The sequence below is a fragment of the Musa acuminata genome, chromosome BXJ3-3, assembly GCF_036884655.1.
Source record: "Musa acuminata AAA Group cultivar baxijiao chromosome BXJ3-3, Cavendish_Baxijiao_AAA, whole genome shotgun sequence".
Lineage (NCBI taxonomy): Eukaryota > Viridiplantae > Streptophyta > Magnoliopsida > Zingiberales > Musaceae > Musa > Musa acuminata.
The window spans coordinates 16,952,105-16,972,053 of NC_088351.1; the positions used below are offsets into that span (position 1 = coordinate 16,952,105).

A 19,949-nucleotide genomic window follows, 5' to 3' on the forward strand; every position below is an offset into this window, starting at 1 on the left:
AGATTCAAATCACAGAGCTCAAGGGTCCATACATATTGTTTATGATCAAAAGGATGAAGAAAAGAGGAAGACAGCCAATGACTTTAAGCAAATGCAATAGAACCTCTATGATATCGACAATGGTAGGAGCTCATTGTATGGTATGATCTTATGGGCCAATAAAATGTATGGTTATAGTTGGTTATCTTTTTCGGAGTTTAATCATTCTTACTCAACAAAGCAACAAATCAGTGATGATAGCTGAAGTTTTAATGCACTTCAATCTTCGTAGCGCTATATGCCATTATCATACTTGCCTCAGGAGGCTCCTCGTACACATGTTATTAATGATGATGAAGCAATGATTGTTACCACGTTGATGCATCAAAGACATATAGTACAACCCAAGATTGGGTTCGACAAGCCTACCATATCAACATACAACTTCATATGATCAAGGACGCCAATCCACAAGTCATAGATTTTCGACATTCATTTTGGTGGTAGATGTAGGTATATATAAATGTTATCTCGATTTCTAAATAGTTTATTTCGCTTAAATTTTAAGGTTAAGACACCTAATCCAACATTTGAACTCTTTTTCTTTATAAGTGATTTAAGATCAATTAACTTTCTTCGATGGAAGCTCGTGCGACAAAGTTGTTCCTCAATTGATCCAAAAAAATTTGCCTCTTATAACCTAGATTATCTATTTATTTATGGCATAGATACACTTTATTCTATTTAAATATATTTTATATACTAATGAATTACAAAAAAACAAGGTATACAATTTCAAATGATACCGCCGGGTACGGGCGATACGTATCGATCTGACAGTAAACCGATACGCGGACTGCTCATTACCAGGCAGTATTTTTTTATTTATAAATTATAATATATATATATATATATATATATATATATAAAAGATTATATATCGTCTCATTTTTCTGCGACGTTGCCCCGCTTGGGGAGAAGAGAGGTGACGTCGCCGAAAATTTTTTTTACTTATATATATATATATATATATATATATATATCGAACGGTATACCACTCGGTATACAGTACCGTATCGTACCAAGAGAAGGTCGAAACTCTGGTACGATACGATATTTCAATCCTTACAAAAAAAATCCTAAAAAGATTTTTTTTTTAGTTTCTAGCCATTTTTAGAATATTAGTATGTATCAGCATACCATTACATTGTATAATGATACTCACTGATATGTATCAACCTGTGATCGATCAACACAATATGATATTTCTTTCACGAGATAATCTCATTTCAAAGTACACTAACCCAACATGAGGGCCCATATTAAAATTAACATTATGTTTTAAAAAAAATCTAGTCTACAAGGCTCTCGTTATAGTGTAGAGAAAGGGTCATTATACGAAATTTTACTCTTTCAAGAAGAGAACTTTCTGTGACTCCAAAACTAGTCATTTAAGTTACAAAGAAGCAACATTATTTTGGCACCAAAGCTAACAAACTAAATATTCTACCTACTTATTAACTTGTTACCCAACAAAGCATTATTTCAAGCATAGTTTGACATTTTTAGACCAATATGGGTCTGATACTTGTCGATGTATCGATACACAATATGTTGGCACATGTCGTGATTCTTTTTCAAGATTTGAATATATGGTGTCAGGAGGCATGTGCCATCAACTTGACAAGCCACCAAACAAGTACAAAACACAGAACCATGGTTTCAAGTTACTATTAATAGATCACTAAACTCAAATTATATGAATATGCCCGTTCTGTATCTTCCCATGTGGTACTATTAAAATATTAGTCCCCCACTCTAACACATTAGTCTATTCCACATTGAAAGATGAAGTAAGATTGTTAGTGACCGATTATTGTATTCCTAAGTCTAAAGAAAAATAAGCCATGTTATTTTAGTCTAATTGCTTGGATCTTGATAAGCAGTTTTTAGATAACATTATAAGCTCCCACATGTCAGCTATATATTATGACCTGCTGCATGGTTGGGACTTATAGATTAAATGTCATACCTTGATGACAAGGAATGAATAAATTGATTGGTACATAAAACTTGATTAATCTACTATCAATAATTTGGATTGTGAACATGTTAAACAATGTTGGTTAAGAACTGTTCAACAGAGCTGCTACGTCACATGAGCTTGTGAGACAAACTCAAAAAATAATTACTTCTAAATTGGACAGCTTAACCTTGTCCAAATTGTTATTACTGCATTAAGTGCTAGGTATCTATATAAAGAATTAAGGTTAAGGGTTGCCTCCCACCTGAACTTCACTTACTCCATTATAATGCTTAATGTCAAATTCCCTCAAGAAGCTAATAAAACTAATAAATTGAAAACATTTGGAAACACTGTAGTAGCCATTCATGCTTCCGTGTATGTTTATCAATGAAGAAAATAGAAAAACCAGTTCATAGAAAAATGCACAACAGGTAATTACACACGCAATAAACAAGCTATAACATTTGTAAACAAAAAGTAATATTTGGATAAATTGTATCCATCCTCCAACATACCATGTACATTCATCAGCAAAAAGATGACAACAAAGAGCCAAAGATACCAACTACATGAAAGCAAGTTCACGATGAGTCAACAAACAATGTAAACAAAGAAATGAAGTTTAACAACAAAGATAACTACCTTATGCCAACAACTTTCTTAAAATCATCCTCAAGAGCACGCATCATATACTTGTGGAAATCATATGCTTTATTTGAAGAGTGTCTCTGGAATTTTTCATTCATTATACAGGTGGTACATAGGCCATATTTTGTAATAAAAACAGTAAATTTACTGATAATGCCTATAATATAAACCTCACCATGACGAATCCTGCCCTTAATGCTCTGTAATCTGATTTTGACACTGAAGAATAAAACTGCTTGAAGAATGATATCTACAACCACATATGACATAAAGAGCTATTTATCAAGGAAACCTCAGATTTATGAGAAGATTTAGAAGTTCAACTTCTACAAGAAAGAAACAATCTGTCTCAGTGACAACCTCAAAAAGGCTTATGATTTCTCAAATATTTGTGTGTGCAAAACACGGTCAAGGTTGAAGATTACATAAATGAAAATTGCAATGTTTTAGTTTGAGTCACTTGATTTTAGTCAGAGGTCTTATTTAACTAAAGAAAGTTGAATCTACAGAATTTGTATGTTAGGGTATAACAGAAGGCCAAAAGAGGGCGTGCAGACTGAGTACATATGCTAAGTTTGCATTTCCAATAGATTCCAGTCCATTTCAGGACAATGAACTTCAGAATCTAGTCATAACAGCAAGGTTTCTTTTTATTATCAGATACCAGGTGGCATTACTGAAAGTGACCAATGCCTTGTTTTCAGTAAGATCTTAATCAAGCAATATACTCACGGTGACCAATACCTTGTTTTCAATAAAATCTTAATCAAGCAATAGCTAGACCAATAAGTTTTGATAAGTTCTGATAAGTTTCCTTTCCTTTAAACTGATGATCAGTCTGACACAACAATGATAAGCCAGTTTGCTGTCCTTGACCAAGAAATATTTAGTGTAGAAACAACTGGATAACACTTATATATACTTAATTTTAGCGTGTTTAAAACAAGGTTCCAAAATTTGGATCAGGATTGAGATTGAATGTCCAAATAAAAATTAGGATCAGTTCGGATCAGCCTAATTAGATGATCCATATTGGAGGATCATAGTTAACAAAAATAAAATAAATAAGAAATAAAAATTGTAAATAATTAAAATTAATTATTATAAAAGTATTAAAATAAACTAAAGAGAAACACATGAAACAACAACCTAGGCCAAAGGGCAAATGGATTCAACAAAACATGCATAAGATAAAATAAATTTCCTAAAAAAGGCACATGACAACTTATGTGAAGTAATTAAAAATATATAAAAATAAATATAAGGACAAAAAACTAAGTGAATAGATATGATAAACCATAGATCAAAAAGGTACCAGTTCAATTGATTGAAACTTTAAAGATCTAAAAATTATAACTTTATAGATATGGTTTGATATCTCACTTGAGTATCCATCATGATTTGAAATTGGTCTCATGCTTATCATAGCTTAGCCCACACCTGGTGTGGGACTAATTGGACTGGGGTGATACCCAATGTGTTCCGATCATTCTCATGAATCCATTGCAAAATGTTGGCATTATTGGACTAAATCTATTTCACTATATTGACTCCTTTTCAAGTTTATTTGGATTTCTTAACCTGCATCCAGATTTCTTGTCATGCATTGATTTCAGATATCTCTTCAGTAGGATTCCCTAAGCACCTATACTTTCTTTTATGAAACATCTTAAAGTTAAGTAACATTAGAAGAAAAATGACTAGAGAAAGGACTAAGAAACAAGGAAATTCATATTCCAGTAACTAAAGGGAGAAGGGTACTTGCCATGTTTACACATTCCAAGGCCATGCATTACATGTATAAAGTTTGGGGCAATATCACGCAATGGTTGTCATTGGAGATGAGATTAATACAGAAAAATGTATGTTTCAGCAATTAAAACCATTTATGAGATCATCTAAACCATTCCTAAAGCCTCATTAACAAAGATAATATTCATAATTTACCATCCAGCTCACAACAACCAGCTGTTGCCAAAAACCCAAGGTTCGCTCCTTGACAAATTCGTGGTGATGATTATGTGTTTGCACATCTTGCTCAGTAGCTGGTAAAGCAAACAGAATTTATGAAGATTTTTTCATTATCAAATATTTATGAAAATATAAATGAGGAGAAAAAACAGCAGATTACGTTCATGTTTCTTGTCATCATATTCCTTGTCATTGTGTTCCTTTTCATTTTGCTCTATTTTACTTTCATTTTTCTTCTGAATTTCTTCCTTGGAAATTTCTGCCTGAATTGCATTCTCCCAATGTTTCCATTTTCTAATCTGTAAAAGATAGCAAAATGAAAATTGAGTTACTAGGAACACCAAATATGCTCATATATAGAAAGATATGACAGGTAGCTTGCCTTAGCTCCTCCCAGTACCATTGTAGAAGCAGAGAACACGACATGGACAACGGCAAGAACAAAGATGAAGATGTGCAGTTGATGCAATGCTTCAAGGGATAACAATGGAACTTTGCTCTGATATTAAACAAAACAAATTACCTTAATTTAGTTAGTTGTTGTTTTAAGAACAGGAGATAAACCACAAAAAACAAACATCAAAATAATTTCTCCATTAAAAGTGAACTCATAGTCAGACCAACAACACCTTTTTACCTCTATCAAAGTGCTAAAAGATCTTCTGTTAAGAAACATCAGTTGTGCATGAGGTAGGAAATGTGCAGGGTCAATGTAATAACTTACCCGACCAAACGAAAAGCACATTTGTGACTTGAACCTCAACATCCAAGTCGCAAAAAAGCAACAATACTATGGTGCTAAGGCTCACCCTATTAATATCTTGAAATTTGGATCACAGAAGATACTAGAAGAGGCAGCTCAGTTCACAAAGCATCCTGGAGAGATCAATGGGTGCAACCTTAGCCCTACAAGCAGAGGGGATGTTTCCACAACTCAGAAAAACTTCTGCACAGAATTATTTGTTCACTGATTGCTTTTATTAGGACCTAGCATTAGGAGTTCATACAACAACCTGCCAATATGGTTCAGACATATTCTTCTGTTTAGTGCACACCATCATTTGCTGTACTCAGAATAATGCACTATTTTATATGTAATTGGTAAAATAGTAATGTTTCAGGTAAATTGACTTGTTAGACATCAGGAAATAAGCTTGGAGAATGGATGGATTAAACCGTTCTTTTCCTTCTCTCATTCCTAAGATGTGTCCGCAATAAAACCAATCTTTGTCTTTCTCTATACGATTCTAAAAAGTCTTCCATTTAAATGAAAATAAGGTAATACCTTACTCAAGCAGAAGCCAGAACTGGAACCACTGGACAATAGCCTCCGTTTGTTCCACCGATGTCCATAGTAGAAGCCCATAGGCCCCATACCATGATAGATTTCTTGCACTGAGGTAGATTTCTCCACCTTGCACGGAAGCATATAAGACGAAACACTTTTTGGGATACATATGTTGCTAATAAGACTTTGAAAGACAGTTAACAGAAGGGAGATAAATCCAAGAAGCATTAATTCTGTGTCAAGAAATGACACTGTCAGAAACTCATTAAACAAACAAAAAAAGAAGACACAAGTAGATTTGCATTGATAATGATCAAATAATGACCAGCAGAAATGACAAATATAAAATTTGGATAAATAATTTACAATGAACTAAACAACAAATTTAAATTGATTGCCACCTGAATTTTGGTGGTTAATTTAATACTATAAACTAAACAAAAGAGCACAAATGAAAATTTGTAGTTGGCCATTCATGCATTGTGAAATGAGCAAAAAGAAAAAGATAAAACTGGAGGGAAAACAATAAAAATAACAAACTAACCAAATGTTTAGGCCAAATAGACATATGAAACTGAGGGGAAAACATTGTTTTCCTTGCTCCTGTCTGGTTTAAATTGTAGAAATCAATGAAAGCATACAATGAACATTATCTCAGCTACAGAGGTCTAATGCCTTGAATAAGAAGATAGTCAAAAACAACAAAACAACAACAAAACAAAAAATCATTCTTTACTAATGGAAAAATGATAAGCTTATCACATATATTTATCAAATGTTTAAGCAACTTTCATTCCAAACAATGATGAAAGCTACAAAGTAACCAGCGATAATAATTATAAAAAAATGTAAGTAATGAAAGAATATAATCATCCATTATTGTGGCATACAAATCAGAAAAAAAAAATCAAATAAAGCAGACTTGCAAAGAAATTGATAGTATCCTACATAACCTTCTTTCAACTTCTGCAAGGCCCGGTTAAGTGCATCCTGCTTTTTCTTCAACAATATCTGGAAATCAGCCCAAAAAAGAATAAGTCTTATATGAAAACATATAAGAAAAGAAAGCAATCAGCAAACAAACCACAATCATGCTTATTACAATGCACACGGTCTTTGTACTTGGCTAGGTAGGGCACAACATGGCATAACTTAGAGCTTCAAGTTGTAATCTGAATTCAAAATGATATGAAGGCAAATACAAGATATAATTTGTTTGTAAAGACATGCATTGAAAAACCATGTATCTGATATTTTCTTCTTGTTCTGCAAGTCAGGACTGAACAATGAGTTACTGATGATATTACCTATATTATTGATAAATCAGATAATATTTCCATCAGCTATTATCCTTTTGAGTATAGCAACAAGAAGGGCTGACGAATAGACACCGAAAATGTATCATCATAGTAATTTTAAAAACGTTAACAGATATGAACTTATACTTGTGACAAAAGATATAACCATATGCAGTAGAAATTGGTACTGCTACATACTAAATTTTAGTCAATCATTATGTTTCTGACACAACTTGTCAAAATATATATTCAAAGCTCTAGGTACGGAATAATAATTATGTTCAAAGAAGAATTATTACAGCACTTATACACATCAATTGTATCTTTTGCATAGCAAGTCTGAAAGTAAGCATTAGAACAAAGAGAATGACTTAAACCAGATAGTATAACATATTCAAAGAGAAGATTAAACAGATTGAAATTTCCAGTTAAGTTCTACAGAATTTCAGAAAGAATTGACATGGATACAGAGAAAGAGATGGACCTAGAAGATATAACATTTTGACATATTCTGTACATAATTCATATTTATTGACAAAAAAAAAGATCAAAAGAAAAGATAATAAGATTTAATATGTAAATAGAAGCAAATGGTGAAATAATAGACAATGACTACAAAGTTCACCACTAGGATTAGCAGTACATAGCATGATTAGCTTACCATTCATTACTTGCTTTTGAATTAGTCATGCATAATTTAGGGATAACTTTTTAACTTCACATGTAGTTAATTGGTCTCTAATAATTTTGAATCGAGTTGCTTGAAGAAGAAAATGCGAGAAACATTAACTGTGGAGAGAAGCATATGGTTAATCAGAATGATGTTTAATAGCTCATAAAATTTCATATGCATTAACACAAAATGAAGTATTCAAACGACTAGGCATGGTTATAAGATGACCTGTATCTATAGAAAGAATTCCGATCAAAGATTAGACTGAAAAAAAGAAGACATGAACAGAACATATTTATAAATAAATTCAGAGTCGTAATATCCAACCAACTTTCAGCCACAGCTAACGCAAGGAAAAAACTAAACAATGAACTTTCCATGTTTACACTTAAATTTGATACCTCAAGGACCTAGGACATTTGAGTTTTACAAGGAAAAGGCTGTCAAATAAGTTAAATTATAAAAATTCTTTATTGAAAAATTAGTGTTACTAATCTATAGCTATTATGATTTTTAAAACAAACAGAAAGATACTTATACTATATCAAGAATGAGAATTACCGAGGGCGTCGGTAATCTTTAAGAGAAAAGACCAAATGGTGAGTGGAAAATATTTGATAAGACGACATCTTGGTAACGTTTAGCACAATTCAACAAAAAGGGAATCTTGTCCACAAGAAATTGAACCCAAGTACTCAGCGGAGTTCATCCAATACGCATCAGCAATAAGATCAAGAACCAACGATCAAAAAAAGGAAATGGTACAGTTGGTTCAAAGGTCGTGCCTTTCCCAGGCAATGCAGCGATCTTTCTGCGGTGAGGGAGATGATGATAATGACGCTGCATACCGTCGCCACCACCCAAGTTGGGGTGTACTCGAGGGTCTCGGAAGGAGCATCGGCAGCCATTGCCGGCAGCTCTTATCGATCCCACCACCACCACCACTACTACCTTCCCCTGTCCCATTGTCTAAAGGCCGAGATTTTATTGGGGAAAGAGGAGGAAAGGAGATTGATATCCAGCACGAGAAGGAAGGAATCTCTGGTTTCAGGCAGGAATAAAGGGAAGCGGAGGAGTGTAAGACAACGGGGAAGGGTTTCTTTGGTTTTACGTATGGGATACAGACAAAGGTCTCTTTTTCCTCCGCTTCTTCCATGGAGGAGACGAGGAGGCGGCTCTTGGAGAGACGGATCATGGAATGGATGAACGGGTGTTCAAACAGCCAAATAAAATCACAGAAAAGAAAAGAAATTGGCAGAGGAAGTGACGAACAGTGGAAGTAAGCATTCAAGAGAGAGAGAGAGAGAGGTTGGAAGGTGAATAGGGAGAGATCGCAATTTCAAGAATCGAAGGTCGCTATGCTACAAAATGACAAAAAACTTAAACATTTGCGTATTTTTCCTAAAACTTTTTAGATCACTTAAACTTATAAACTTCAAATCAAGAGAAATCATAATGACCCGCGCAAATTCATCATATTATTATTTATCCATAAAATAATGAACAAGATGAGATTAATGTTATCCCCCATCATGTCATTTGTTAACTTCCGCCTTTCTTGAAGGAAATTTTCATGCTATTTTCCAGAGTCTTTATTTTATTTTGTATTATTTACTACATTCATTAACTTTCGTAGTCGTTCTTCAATTTGCAAGAGCAGATTTGAACTCTTGCCGGTAAAGTTGCACCGATGTCACAACTTCACCCAAAAAGAAAGTTCAGAGCACACGACTGCTTCCTTCCACGCTTTTGCTGCCGTGGATTACTTATAGATATGAGATGGGCGTTGCCATTTTGCCAAATGAGCAAACATGCCTCCTGCCCGGGCCACTCTGAAGAGGGTGATCCAAGTGAAGCATATCGACGAGCATCTGGCGGGCTCCGTGCGGCGAGCAGCATGGAAAAAACCCCGCCCCAAACACGGCTGCTGGAGACGGGAGCGAGCTTAACTGTTAGCAGGTTAGGCTCTCTTGTTCGTGTGCCTCCTCCGATTGATGCCCTGTTGTCGTTACTGCCGCGCCATGATCCAGTGGAGGTGCGCCGTCATCCCCACCGTTATCTCGTCCGAGAGGACGACAGGCGCTGCTGCTGCTAGTTGGGGCGGATCGACTCGCCCGTCCAGCCTTCCCAGGGGTGATGTGGCGTCGCGACCGGAAATGGGGGGTACATGAGCCATTTCCGGGAAGATTCCATCGGTGATTCGGCCCGTTTGAAACCCCCAAAACGTCCTTCCAGTTGGTGGGGCCCCAACCCGCTCCACATTACTAATTGCAAGACGTGGTATATAAACGTACCTCTGTCTTCCACAGAATACATATAAGAGAACACAACAAAAAGCCGAGTTTCCTACAGATCTTACACGCCCTCCAGGCTGATATATAGAAGATGGTATTCAACTTTCACAATGATGACTACCACTGGAGCTTCATCATCATATATGTTGCTAAATAAATCGCTTCCAGAACAAGTTCATAGTTCAAGATAGTTCAGCTAACCTGAACAACGAACAAAAGGTCACAATATTAAGTAGCAGATCAACAACAATGTATGCAAGTTTAATGGTGGACCAAGGAGGGTGCAGCATATGCTTCTTGCTCATTGCACCAAAAATTAAAAAAAAAAAAAAAAAGAGAGTGTAAACAATGCCAAATTAATAGGTCATACTCTCGTTTTAAGATCGGCAGCAACAGCTTTCCTCTTCAGCTTATTTGGGGGTTCTGAATTTGTTGCAGACTTCATTTCCATGTTCTTGCCTGAGCTTACTTTATCTGGCTGATCACCTGCTTCATCCTGCTCAGCATTTCTGGATTTGGTTTCCCGGTCACCTTCAGCAGCTTTCAAACCCAAATTCAAGTCAAAATTAGTTCGGTTGCTATCCTCTGCTGCAACTTGGTCCTTGTCTGAAGCCTGGAACATGATACAATTCTTTTAAGAGTTCATTCTCATTTTAGGAAACCTGAAGACATAAATATCCTTGGTGTATATATTTCAGAAAGAATAATAATTGGAACAATTCTGCAGCAAATGAAAAGAAGCATTACAAATGCATCAGTCCAAATGAAAAGGACAATTTCCTAGTACAAGTTCATTTTCGAACAGGAAAAAGAGCCACAATATTCCATGAAAAATAGGGTGCATTGTTGACTTTGTTTATAGCAACTTAAGGCTGGTCGAGTTAGTGCAAGATGACAATAGACGAAATGCAGCCAAATGTTGAGCTAACCGTATACAGAACCTTATGAGAACCACCATCTCCAATGGACCAACATAGTTGGTGGCTAACTTTGCTCAACAATACAATCCTACATGAGCTCAGATGCAGTCTTGAAGTTAACTTAATCAGGCTATTCAAGCCAAATTTCTAATCTTCTCTAAAAGGCTACATTATCCATTGTATTTGACCATCCAAAAATTAAACCAGCTCCAGCTCACATATTCATTCCCCACATGACAAGATGAATTTCTATAGCATCAATTATTGGTGGAACTAACATGAAGGTGTGCATTTATGTAATCAATGGTCCACAAAGGCTTGCTGCTTCAAGTGGTTTTAAGATCTAGTATATTACTAAAATGATCATACTCTGTACTTATTTTCCATCTGTCTTAATAAGCTTATCAGTCCAGTCATGTATGATGCAAATAATCCAAGAATGAAGCAGAAAATAAATGACAAGAGACACATATTGTCACCTGGGCTTCTTCCACTGCAATGTTATTCATGTCAGGTTTTGTATCAGAAGAATCAATCTGGTTTGGCTGCAAAGAAGGATCAGCTTCAACAGGTTTATTCTCGTCATCAAGCTTTTCAGCAGCTTCTTGTTTTTGTTCTTCAATTACCGAGATCTGCATGGTTCATAAAATATTACAACCATCAACTAATGAGTATATACTAGAATACGTACATATTGCATAGCAAAGTTTACACTCTTCCAGTATTAATATAGACAATAAATAATACCTCAAGGGAAATGTTTGTGCATGATGATTATAAAACAAAATGTGATTCATTCCAATGAACAAAGATAAGAGAGCGATAATATGTTAACATCTCTAGGTGGTTAGAAGTAAGGTTTTTAATTTTGATGTGTATCACCCGAAATGGGCGGTCTGCACCGGTCCGAGAACCTCTTGGCATGCGGACCGCCCACTACCGGGCGATACCAAAGTTTTGACCCCGTATCAGGCGATACAGGGCTGTATCGGACAGTAAAGGTCGAAATCCAACTGTTACCAACCTGTACCAAGCGATAACGGTCAATTTCAGTTGTTACCAATTTGTACCGATACGTCCTGTTTTAGGCATACAAGTATAGGTATGACCTGTACCTATACCGTCAGTACACCTCAGTATGTACCATACCGAGCAAGGCTCGGTACATCGATATGGACTGAAATTGCGAACCTTGGTTAGAAGCACGTATAGATATGTTACAAAAAGAAAAGAAAAGATGTTTTTGTGTTTTGTAGATCATAGACATAATTGTAGCATCATATTCAAGGTGCACAAAACAGCTGGACCCTGACATGTTAACTGTAAGCATAATGGTGTCAATGACAGGATTAGTTATATAATCAGAACACCAGCAGCAGATTTAGATTTCTTCATACATTCATTAAGAAAAAAAACTATCAACATAGATCAGTTGGTTTTCTTCTTTTTACCAAACAATATTGTTTACAATAACAGGTAAAGTTTGAATAAGTATATGTAACAGGTTAAAAAGGAGGAAAAACCCCAATAAGTTGAATAAGGAAATCAAATTATTTAGAGAATTTAACAATTTCTATGGTTTTGAAAACTTCTATCATACTTTGAAGCAAGGTTTGTAATTTCATATTATACCGGTGTTTCGAGTTCAGTTCGGTACGGTACAGTATAAGTATATCGAGCAATACATTTCGGTATACCGCTCGATATATATATATATATATATATATATATATAAAAACAATGGCTCTACCCGCGTGAGGAGGAGGTTCCTTCCTTCTCTGTGTGAAACAAAAGGGGGAAAAGGCAACATCGCTCGGTTTCCCCACGGAAAAAAAAAAAGAAAGGGAAAGGCGACGTCATCGAGACGATGTCGCCTCGGTTTCCCCACACAAAAAGAAAGAAAAGGGAAAGGCAACATCGCTCGGTTTCCTCCGCGCAAAAGAAAAAAAGGGGGAAAGGCAACATCGCCCCGACAACGTCGCTTGGTTTCCCCGCACGAAAAAAAAAGGTGTCGCCTCGCTCGGTTTCTTCTATTAGGAAGAAGAAATCACTTCTCCCTACAACGTCGCCGAGGCTTCATCGCCACGCCGGATCTCTAGGTTTTCTTTTTTCTTCTTCCTCTTCTTTATTCTCCCTCTTCTTTCTTCTTCGTCATCGATCTCTTTCTTCTCCCTCTTCTTTCTTCTCCGTCACCGACCGATTTAGGAATGGAAACATTCGCAATCGATGCTACCACCCGGTAGCGGACGGTCCGTGCATCGGTCTGCTGACGGATCAGTATATACCACTCGGTACGGACGGTATTATTCGAAATTAAAAACCTTGCTTTGAAGTTTGAACTCCAAAAACAAGACGAAGCATATCTATCTGATCTCTCAAACAAAAGCCAATAACTACATCAAATTCCGCAATGAATCAATTATATTTGAAAAAAATAGAAAGAAACATTTAACATACTGCAAAAAATAGGACAAATTGAACTGATTTGATTGGAAATGGATAAACTATAGAGCATACAGAGAAAGTTATGTCTAATTTCTTTTTAGGTAAGAAGAAGTCTACAACATCATAATTAACATCCAAAAACTCTGAGAAACAGAATCCATTAATGTTATTTCAAGCATTATTTCCCCTCTAGTAGTTCTACAAACAATTTCCTACAGCATCTTCAAAACTTAATTGACACTTAACATGGGATGGAAGAAACAACGATGAGATAATCTTACAACCACAACAATATAGACCATGGTATTTCCACAAATTTCTTCTTACCTTGGAACAAAAACAATACGTAAATAATTTGGACTCGGGTAGTCATCATATAAACACATAAACAGATAAAACTTCAGATATTGACAAATTCTTTATTAATTCTTGCTATTCCACTGATGAAACTTCGAAATTATATGGTTATAACATGAAAGCATAATCAGACAAAGAATGGAAGTTGAAACAAGAGATGTAGAAGCTTGTTACCTCATGCAGCCAGCTTTAGACTGGGAAGTCTAAGCTGATATAATTCCATAGATAAAACCCCTTCAATCACATGGCCACAAGGTGTAGATTCCTTAAAAGTCCTATCATCGTTTAAGATCTAGCAAATAGTTCACCACATCGATAAAAAGTAGGGTAATTGCAGGACAATTTTTTTTTTTTTGTGTGTGTGTGTCTGTTTGTTTTCTTGTTAGTTTGTTTTTTCCAGTATCTTAAGAGACCAAAAAGTGAGTGATGCAGGAGCTCTCCACGATGAGAAAATACATTTAGTAGGAAAGAATAGGATGTTGACACATTGCCCAGGAAACAAAAGTATTAATACTGCTTAACATGCTATCTGAGGCTTAAAGATCTAAACTGCATGCCAGATATTGATTAACGATCTTTCTCAATCCAATAGCATGCATAGCTAGTCATTTGTTGGAACTCAAGAAACTATGGAAAGTTGCTCCTTGGTTGCACCAGCTTAAAAAACAATCCAATAGAAATATTAGTTTTACATGCCAACTATATCTTTGGCTTCTGTAAATCTCTGTACTGTCAACAATTCCCTTATCTATAAACCAGGACCAGGATTAGATGGTTGTTAATATTGTTTCACATACAATCACAAAACAACATCAGATCTCCAATAGAATATCCTAATATTTGTGTTGCGCTCTATAACTAACTCCCTAGAATTATAAATTACGAAAGGGTTTGACATTTCTAAAGTGATCTGCATCACGCTACATTCTGGCGAGGAAAAAAATGAACGTTAATCTTATCATGTAGATAGCTCAAGCAACGACATGAAAACTCGTCAAACACCAAAAAAATAAAGGCCTGAAAGGCAAAATTAAGCAGTTGAAAGTTCAAATGTTGAGCCAACCGCATAGTTTGATCAACACATGGAATCAGATCACATGTCAAGCATTATACGATCGAGTTATCTTTGCATTCTTTAGGTTAACAAAGGGGAAAAGAAAAACAACAAATAAAATCTTTTTCCGTCATTAATTTTTAATAATCAACTCCATGAACTTGAAAAACAAATGAACCAAACCCTAAAAAATGGCACAATCCAACGCTAGGGCGCAGATCGTACCAAATCTGCCCAGGAGAGAACCAAACTCTACAGCCGAAATCGAAATAGAAATCCGTCAGAAAGAAGGGGATCGGTTACCGGAACGTATCGGAACTTCTTCGGCGGGGGCTCCTCGGCCTGGGGGGTGCCGTTGGCCGGGGAGGAGACGGGAGCCCACTTGTAGAGAAGGAGGTTGGAGCGAGCACCGTTGGCGTTGGCGGCGGCGTTGCTATTGGGGGCGGAGAGGGGGATCCACCTCTTCTTCCACTTCCTCACCGGGCCGCTGAAGACCGTCGCCGGCGCGTACCGGGTCGACAAGCGGCCCAGGCGACCCCCCACCACCTCCATTCCTGTATTTTACTCGTTATATACTCCTAAGAATGAAGAGAGGCGATGACGACGCCTTCGCCTTCTTCACAGGTCTATGTTTCGATGCGGTAGTTGGGGAGAGGGGGTGGGGGGCGTGGGAAAATATAAGCACAATTTGCATTTTAACTTGGGCAATTTATAAAAAAAAAAAATTAATAATAAAATTTTACCGGATAACACTTCCATATTTAGTTTTTACCGAAACGTTCTTTTTTTTTATTTACCAAAAACACTCTTAAACTCAAGTTAATTATTTTTATTCAACCAATAATCTGATTCAAACCTAACTAATCCAAAAATGAATCTGATCCGATTACGGTCTCGATTTAGGTGTAATCCATTCAAATTGAATCTTACGAAGCGGATTGGGTCGAGTTTCAAATCCAATCATATTTGAGATAAACGGTAAAGGAGAGTTACACGCATCAAACGAGTAATGCTCCTCTCATCTCCTTTCATCTCCTCTCCTCTTCAAAAATGAATGATGATGGCATCCTCATCTCTCTAATGATGAATGATAACAAAACTCTTTCCATGCGAATTTTTTTAACTTATGTTCACTGAGATTCTTGCTGTCCAAACAACATTAAATGTTGAATAATATGCAATAAGATCGTATGCTTTCGCTAAACACGATCTTTTTAACGAGCATATACGCAAGATAAAATCTTCTTAGCATTAGCTCGACGAGAAGCTTGTATCTCCGATCCGATGCATCCTTGTCGTAATCAAAAGACTTGAAAAGATTATGAGGTCTAATAACTATAGTTTGAATCTATTTCTTGATATTTAGCAGTCTTAAGTGCAATAATGAATTATACAGGCACAAAGTTTTGACATTTTCCTACCTGTATTCCAGCATGACTGCAGGAGTAGAAATCAAACTCAGAAGCATGACAAATTTTAGAATCAACCACGCTACCTACCTCTACCAACCATCAATCCTAAATCTAGCTTTAAAGAATGCAATAACTATTTCTAAATCAGGGTTAGAAGGATTTCTACCTTAACTCTTTTTCTCTCTCCTCAGAAATTTTAATAAAAACTTAAGTAAAATTATAAAATTACTCATCTCTACTATAGTAATTACTATTGCACTAATTGGGGTGTGAGAGTGTACGTTTGCACGTGTTCCCAGGTGGCACTCGATTATTGGTTATGATTCTTTATTATTTTTTTATTATTATTTTGTTTCTCTTTTATTACTAGCGTAGAATATCTTCGTATTGTTCGTTATTGTTATTGTACTCTTAGAATAAAAGAATCTGACTGACTTATGAGGTCGAGGAACACGCTTAGGACATTGCTGGTATGCCTCCAAGTTCTTCTTCTAAATTTTTTATTTTTATTCCTACAATTTAACCTATATTTGATTTAATCGGAGGTTAGTTTAGTATTACTACTCTACTACTAAATCCAGCCTTGATATATACAATGGAACCTATAAGAAGTCCACTATTATAGTTTCAATAATAGAGATATCTCGCTTCCTGTTCCTTAAATCAGAGTTTCAGGTCGATCAAATGGGTTCATACTAATCAGCCTCTACTAGTCCGAAGAAGGATTGACAACTGAACCATATATCTCGATGTTGATGCTAATTAGGATTTAAGTTTTTATAATTCTTTCAGTAATAACTAAAATCGGTGTAAGACTCATATTGAAAAAACGTTATATGTAATATTTAAAAAGATATGCCTTGATGCATGAGCTTTGAGCAAATAATTTAATTTTATATTAATCATTTGTTATGGTTATTGTAATTTATTCTCCACAAAACTTTTGATATAGTTTTCCCTAGTTATAATATTTAATTTTGTATACATATAGAAATAACGTTAGATCCTTCAACTTAGGGATAAAAAAAGCATATGCCTACTATAAATAATATATTTGATAACTTAATGATTTATATTAATCATTATTAAGTTATATATAACTAATTAAATATTTTTTTAAGAGTGAAATCGAAGATGCATGAATCACCTATTCCTCTCAGGTCATCCCCTCCTTCACTATCCCATGCTTTCTTAGCTACTATGTCTGTCACACCCCCAAATTATCACATTCAAGAGGTATGAACCTATCTTAAAAAAAAAAAAAAAAATATAATTCATCAACGTTCCAATACAAGATCCAAACTAACATTTGAGGACGCTGAAAATTATTCAAATAATTTTTACATATATAAAATATTTATAATTTATAATCATATACCACGTCACTCAATAATTCAGAAAACTCAAAGCCAACTTAATATAACATTAACAACATTTATAAATCTATCAATTTGAGAATCTAAACAATCACAAAACCAACCATTTACTACAAGTTCTTATCATCGTAAACTAAACTTAACATTCTAAAATTTAATAAGGTCTTTTAAAATTTTATACAATATATCAATTCAAATTTATCGATAACATTTCATTACACACAAATTATACTTATACAAATAATATAATAACCCACAAAGACTTGCCCACAATCTGAATAGCTTTCGACTACCTCAGCCAAATTCTAATATTTCAGTAAGTGATAAGCTAAATTGAAATTTTTATGTAGTAACGAAGTTAGCTACAAAGCTTAGTAAGTGACTAATATATCCATGACCAGAGAGGATAGTTTTAAACAAACTTGATATCAAAATGCTGTTGAATCTCAAATTTTGATGATGAAATTAATTGATATGTTTATGATCTAATTAGCATTTTGAGTGATGTAGGACTAACTTCGATTAGAAAAGATAATTTGATTAAAGTAGAAGGAATTGGACATTAGGCTGGAGTGAATATATCAGAAGATTGGACGTCGGTCGACATGTGATTTGTTCTTTGATCTTGGGTTACTAAATCTATTGTAATTCTTTGTTGGAAACTTCGGTTCATACGAAACTTATTTTATTTGAAAGTAGATTGAAATATCTTTCACAATAGCTTTCTTGAGTATATTGGAGCATGATTGATAGTTTGAATCATTTGTTCGATATGCCTCTTGAATTATGCCATAAATCGAACTTTAGTCGATTTCGTATATTCTGGTTTCATTCATTTGGAAATTGATTTCATTTAGCTTTCTTATTCAATTGAGCTTTATATTATTGCTTTGAATTCTTGTATGCTCTTGTTCTTAAAATTATTTACATTCTTGAAAACTATTGTTTAACGTTTATGCTATATCGTATTGACTCATATAGGCATATGTATATCCCATTATTCCGTATTTGCTTTCGATATGCCTATTCCAGTTTCATTCCTTTGGAAATTGATTTCATCTAACCTTCTTATTTGAATTGAGCTATATGTGATTGCTTGGAATCCTTGTATGCTCTTGCTTTGATTTCCTTTCAAATATGAATACATTTGTGAAGGATTATGTTTGCATCGTATTGACTCATAAAGACACATGTACATTTCGTTGTTCTGCATGTGCTTCTGATATGTCCCAATTTATTATTCACAATACCCTTTTATACTCTGGTGTTTGTGGGATTATTTGGACCTTTGCTAGAATGGTAAAGGGTATGTGTTTAGAGCCCGCGATGCTCTAGATTATGTTTGGTGGTCATTCAGAAATGGATAGACCATATTATGTTTGGAATCCCATTTCACCTTCTATCTGCTTGATATGAAATTTAGAGCCGACCTAGCACTTGCGGAAGGTGAGAGGGCTCAAGTAGGAAAGGGCTACCCGTGGATGGAGTCGAGAACTCATCACGGCATGGAGCCACCATTGAGTTAAACCTCACATGCACTATGCTAGGGTACGACGTCTGAGCTTCTATTTCGTATTTTGTATGGATATGCTCCAAAATGTTTCCTATGTTATTGATATACTTCTAAATGCTTCACATACCATTGATATATTTTAAAATGTTTCATTTGTCATTAATATGCTATGAAACATTTCGTATGCCTTTGATATGCTCCGAAATGTTTCATTTGCTATTGTTATGCTCAGAATGTTTAATTTGCTATTGTTATGCTCCGAAATGTTCCATATGTCATTGATATGCTCCGAAATATTTAATCTATTATTGGGATGCTTCGAAATATTCCATATGTCATTGATATGCTCCGGAACATTTCATACGCTATTGATAAGTTCCAATTATTCTATGCTCCATTTGTTATGAATCAAATATGTTTTGAATGACATGACACATATGATTTTGTATCTAATGATATGGTATCTTGAAAATTCTTGGATTCTGTCTTGCATTGTGATACCTTGTTTGTTTGAAACTGTCCCTTCTTGTTCTAGATATGCTTTGTCACTTGCTGAGTTGTTTTTAGCTCACTCCGTTGTTATATAAATCTTTCAGGTCAACTTGTCACTCTTTGAGATGTTTGTATTGGGCTGAGATAGTGGATAGCTATTCAGAATTGTGGGCAAGCCTTGTTGGTTATTATGTTATTATTGT

General features: G+C 35.1%; 2 protein-coding genes across 2 annotated transcripts in view; both read right to left on the bottom strand.

The window, feature by feature from the left end:
* LOC135634216 (MLO-like protein 13) overlaps positions 1-9,412 on the bottom strand; it is a 30,371-nt gene extending 20,959 nt beyond the window's left edge. Inside the window, exons 1-9 of the mRNA XM_065144532.1 lie at positions 8,669-9,412; positions 6,866-6,923; positions 5,910-6,145; positions 5,007-5,123; positions 4,785-4,923; positions 4,601-4,698; positions 2,829-2,903; positions 2,648-2,733; positions 2,521-2,570 (exon numbers count right to left, since the gene is read on the bottom strand). Of these exons, the coding sequence (XP_065000604.1) occupies positions 2,521-2,570; positions 2,648-2,733; positions 2,829-2,903; positions 4,601-4,698; positions 4,785-4,923; positions 5,007-5,123; positions 5,910-6,145; positions 6,866-6,923; positions 8,669-8,791 (982 nt within the window). The 5' untranslated portion in view covers positions 8,792-9,412. The remainder of the gene's footprint in view (positions 1-2,520; positions 2,571-2,647; positions 2,734-2,828; positions 2,904-4,600; positions 4,699-4,784; positions 4,924-5,006; positions 5,124-5,909; positions 6,146-6,865; positions 6,924-8,668) is intronic.
* Positions 9,413-10,355: 943 nt separating this feature from the next.
* Positions 10,356-15,608, bottom strand: LOC135634217 (uncharacterized). The gene is made up of 3 exons (XM_065144533.1): positions 15,257-15,608; positions 11,577-11,729; positions 10,356-10,790 (listed from the first exon to the last, which is right to left on the bottom strand). Exons 1-3 carry the CDS (start codon positions 15,503-15,505, stop codon positions 10,542-10,544), a joined length of 651 nt encoding a protein of 216 aa, XP_065000605.1. The 5' UTR covers positions 15,506-15,608; the 3' UTR covers positions 10,356-10,541.
* Positions 15,609-19,949: the final 4,341 nt, after the last annotated feature.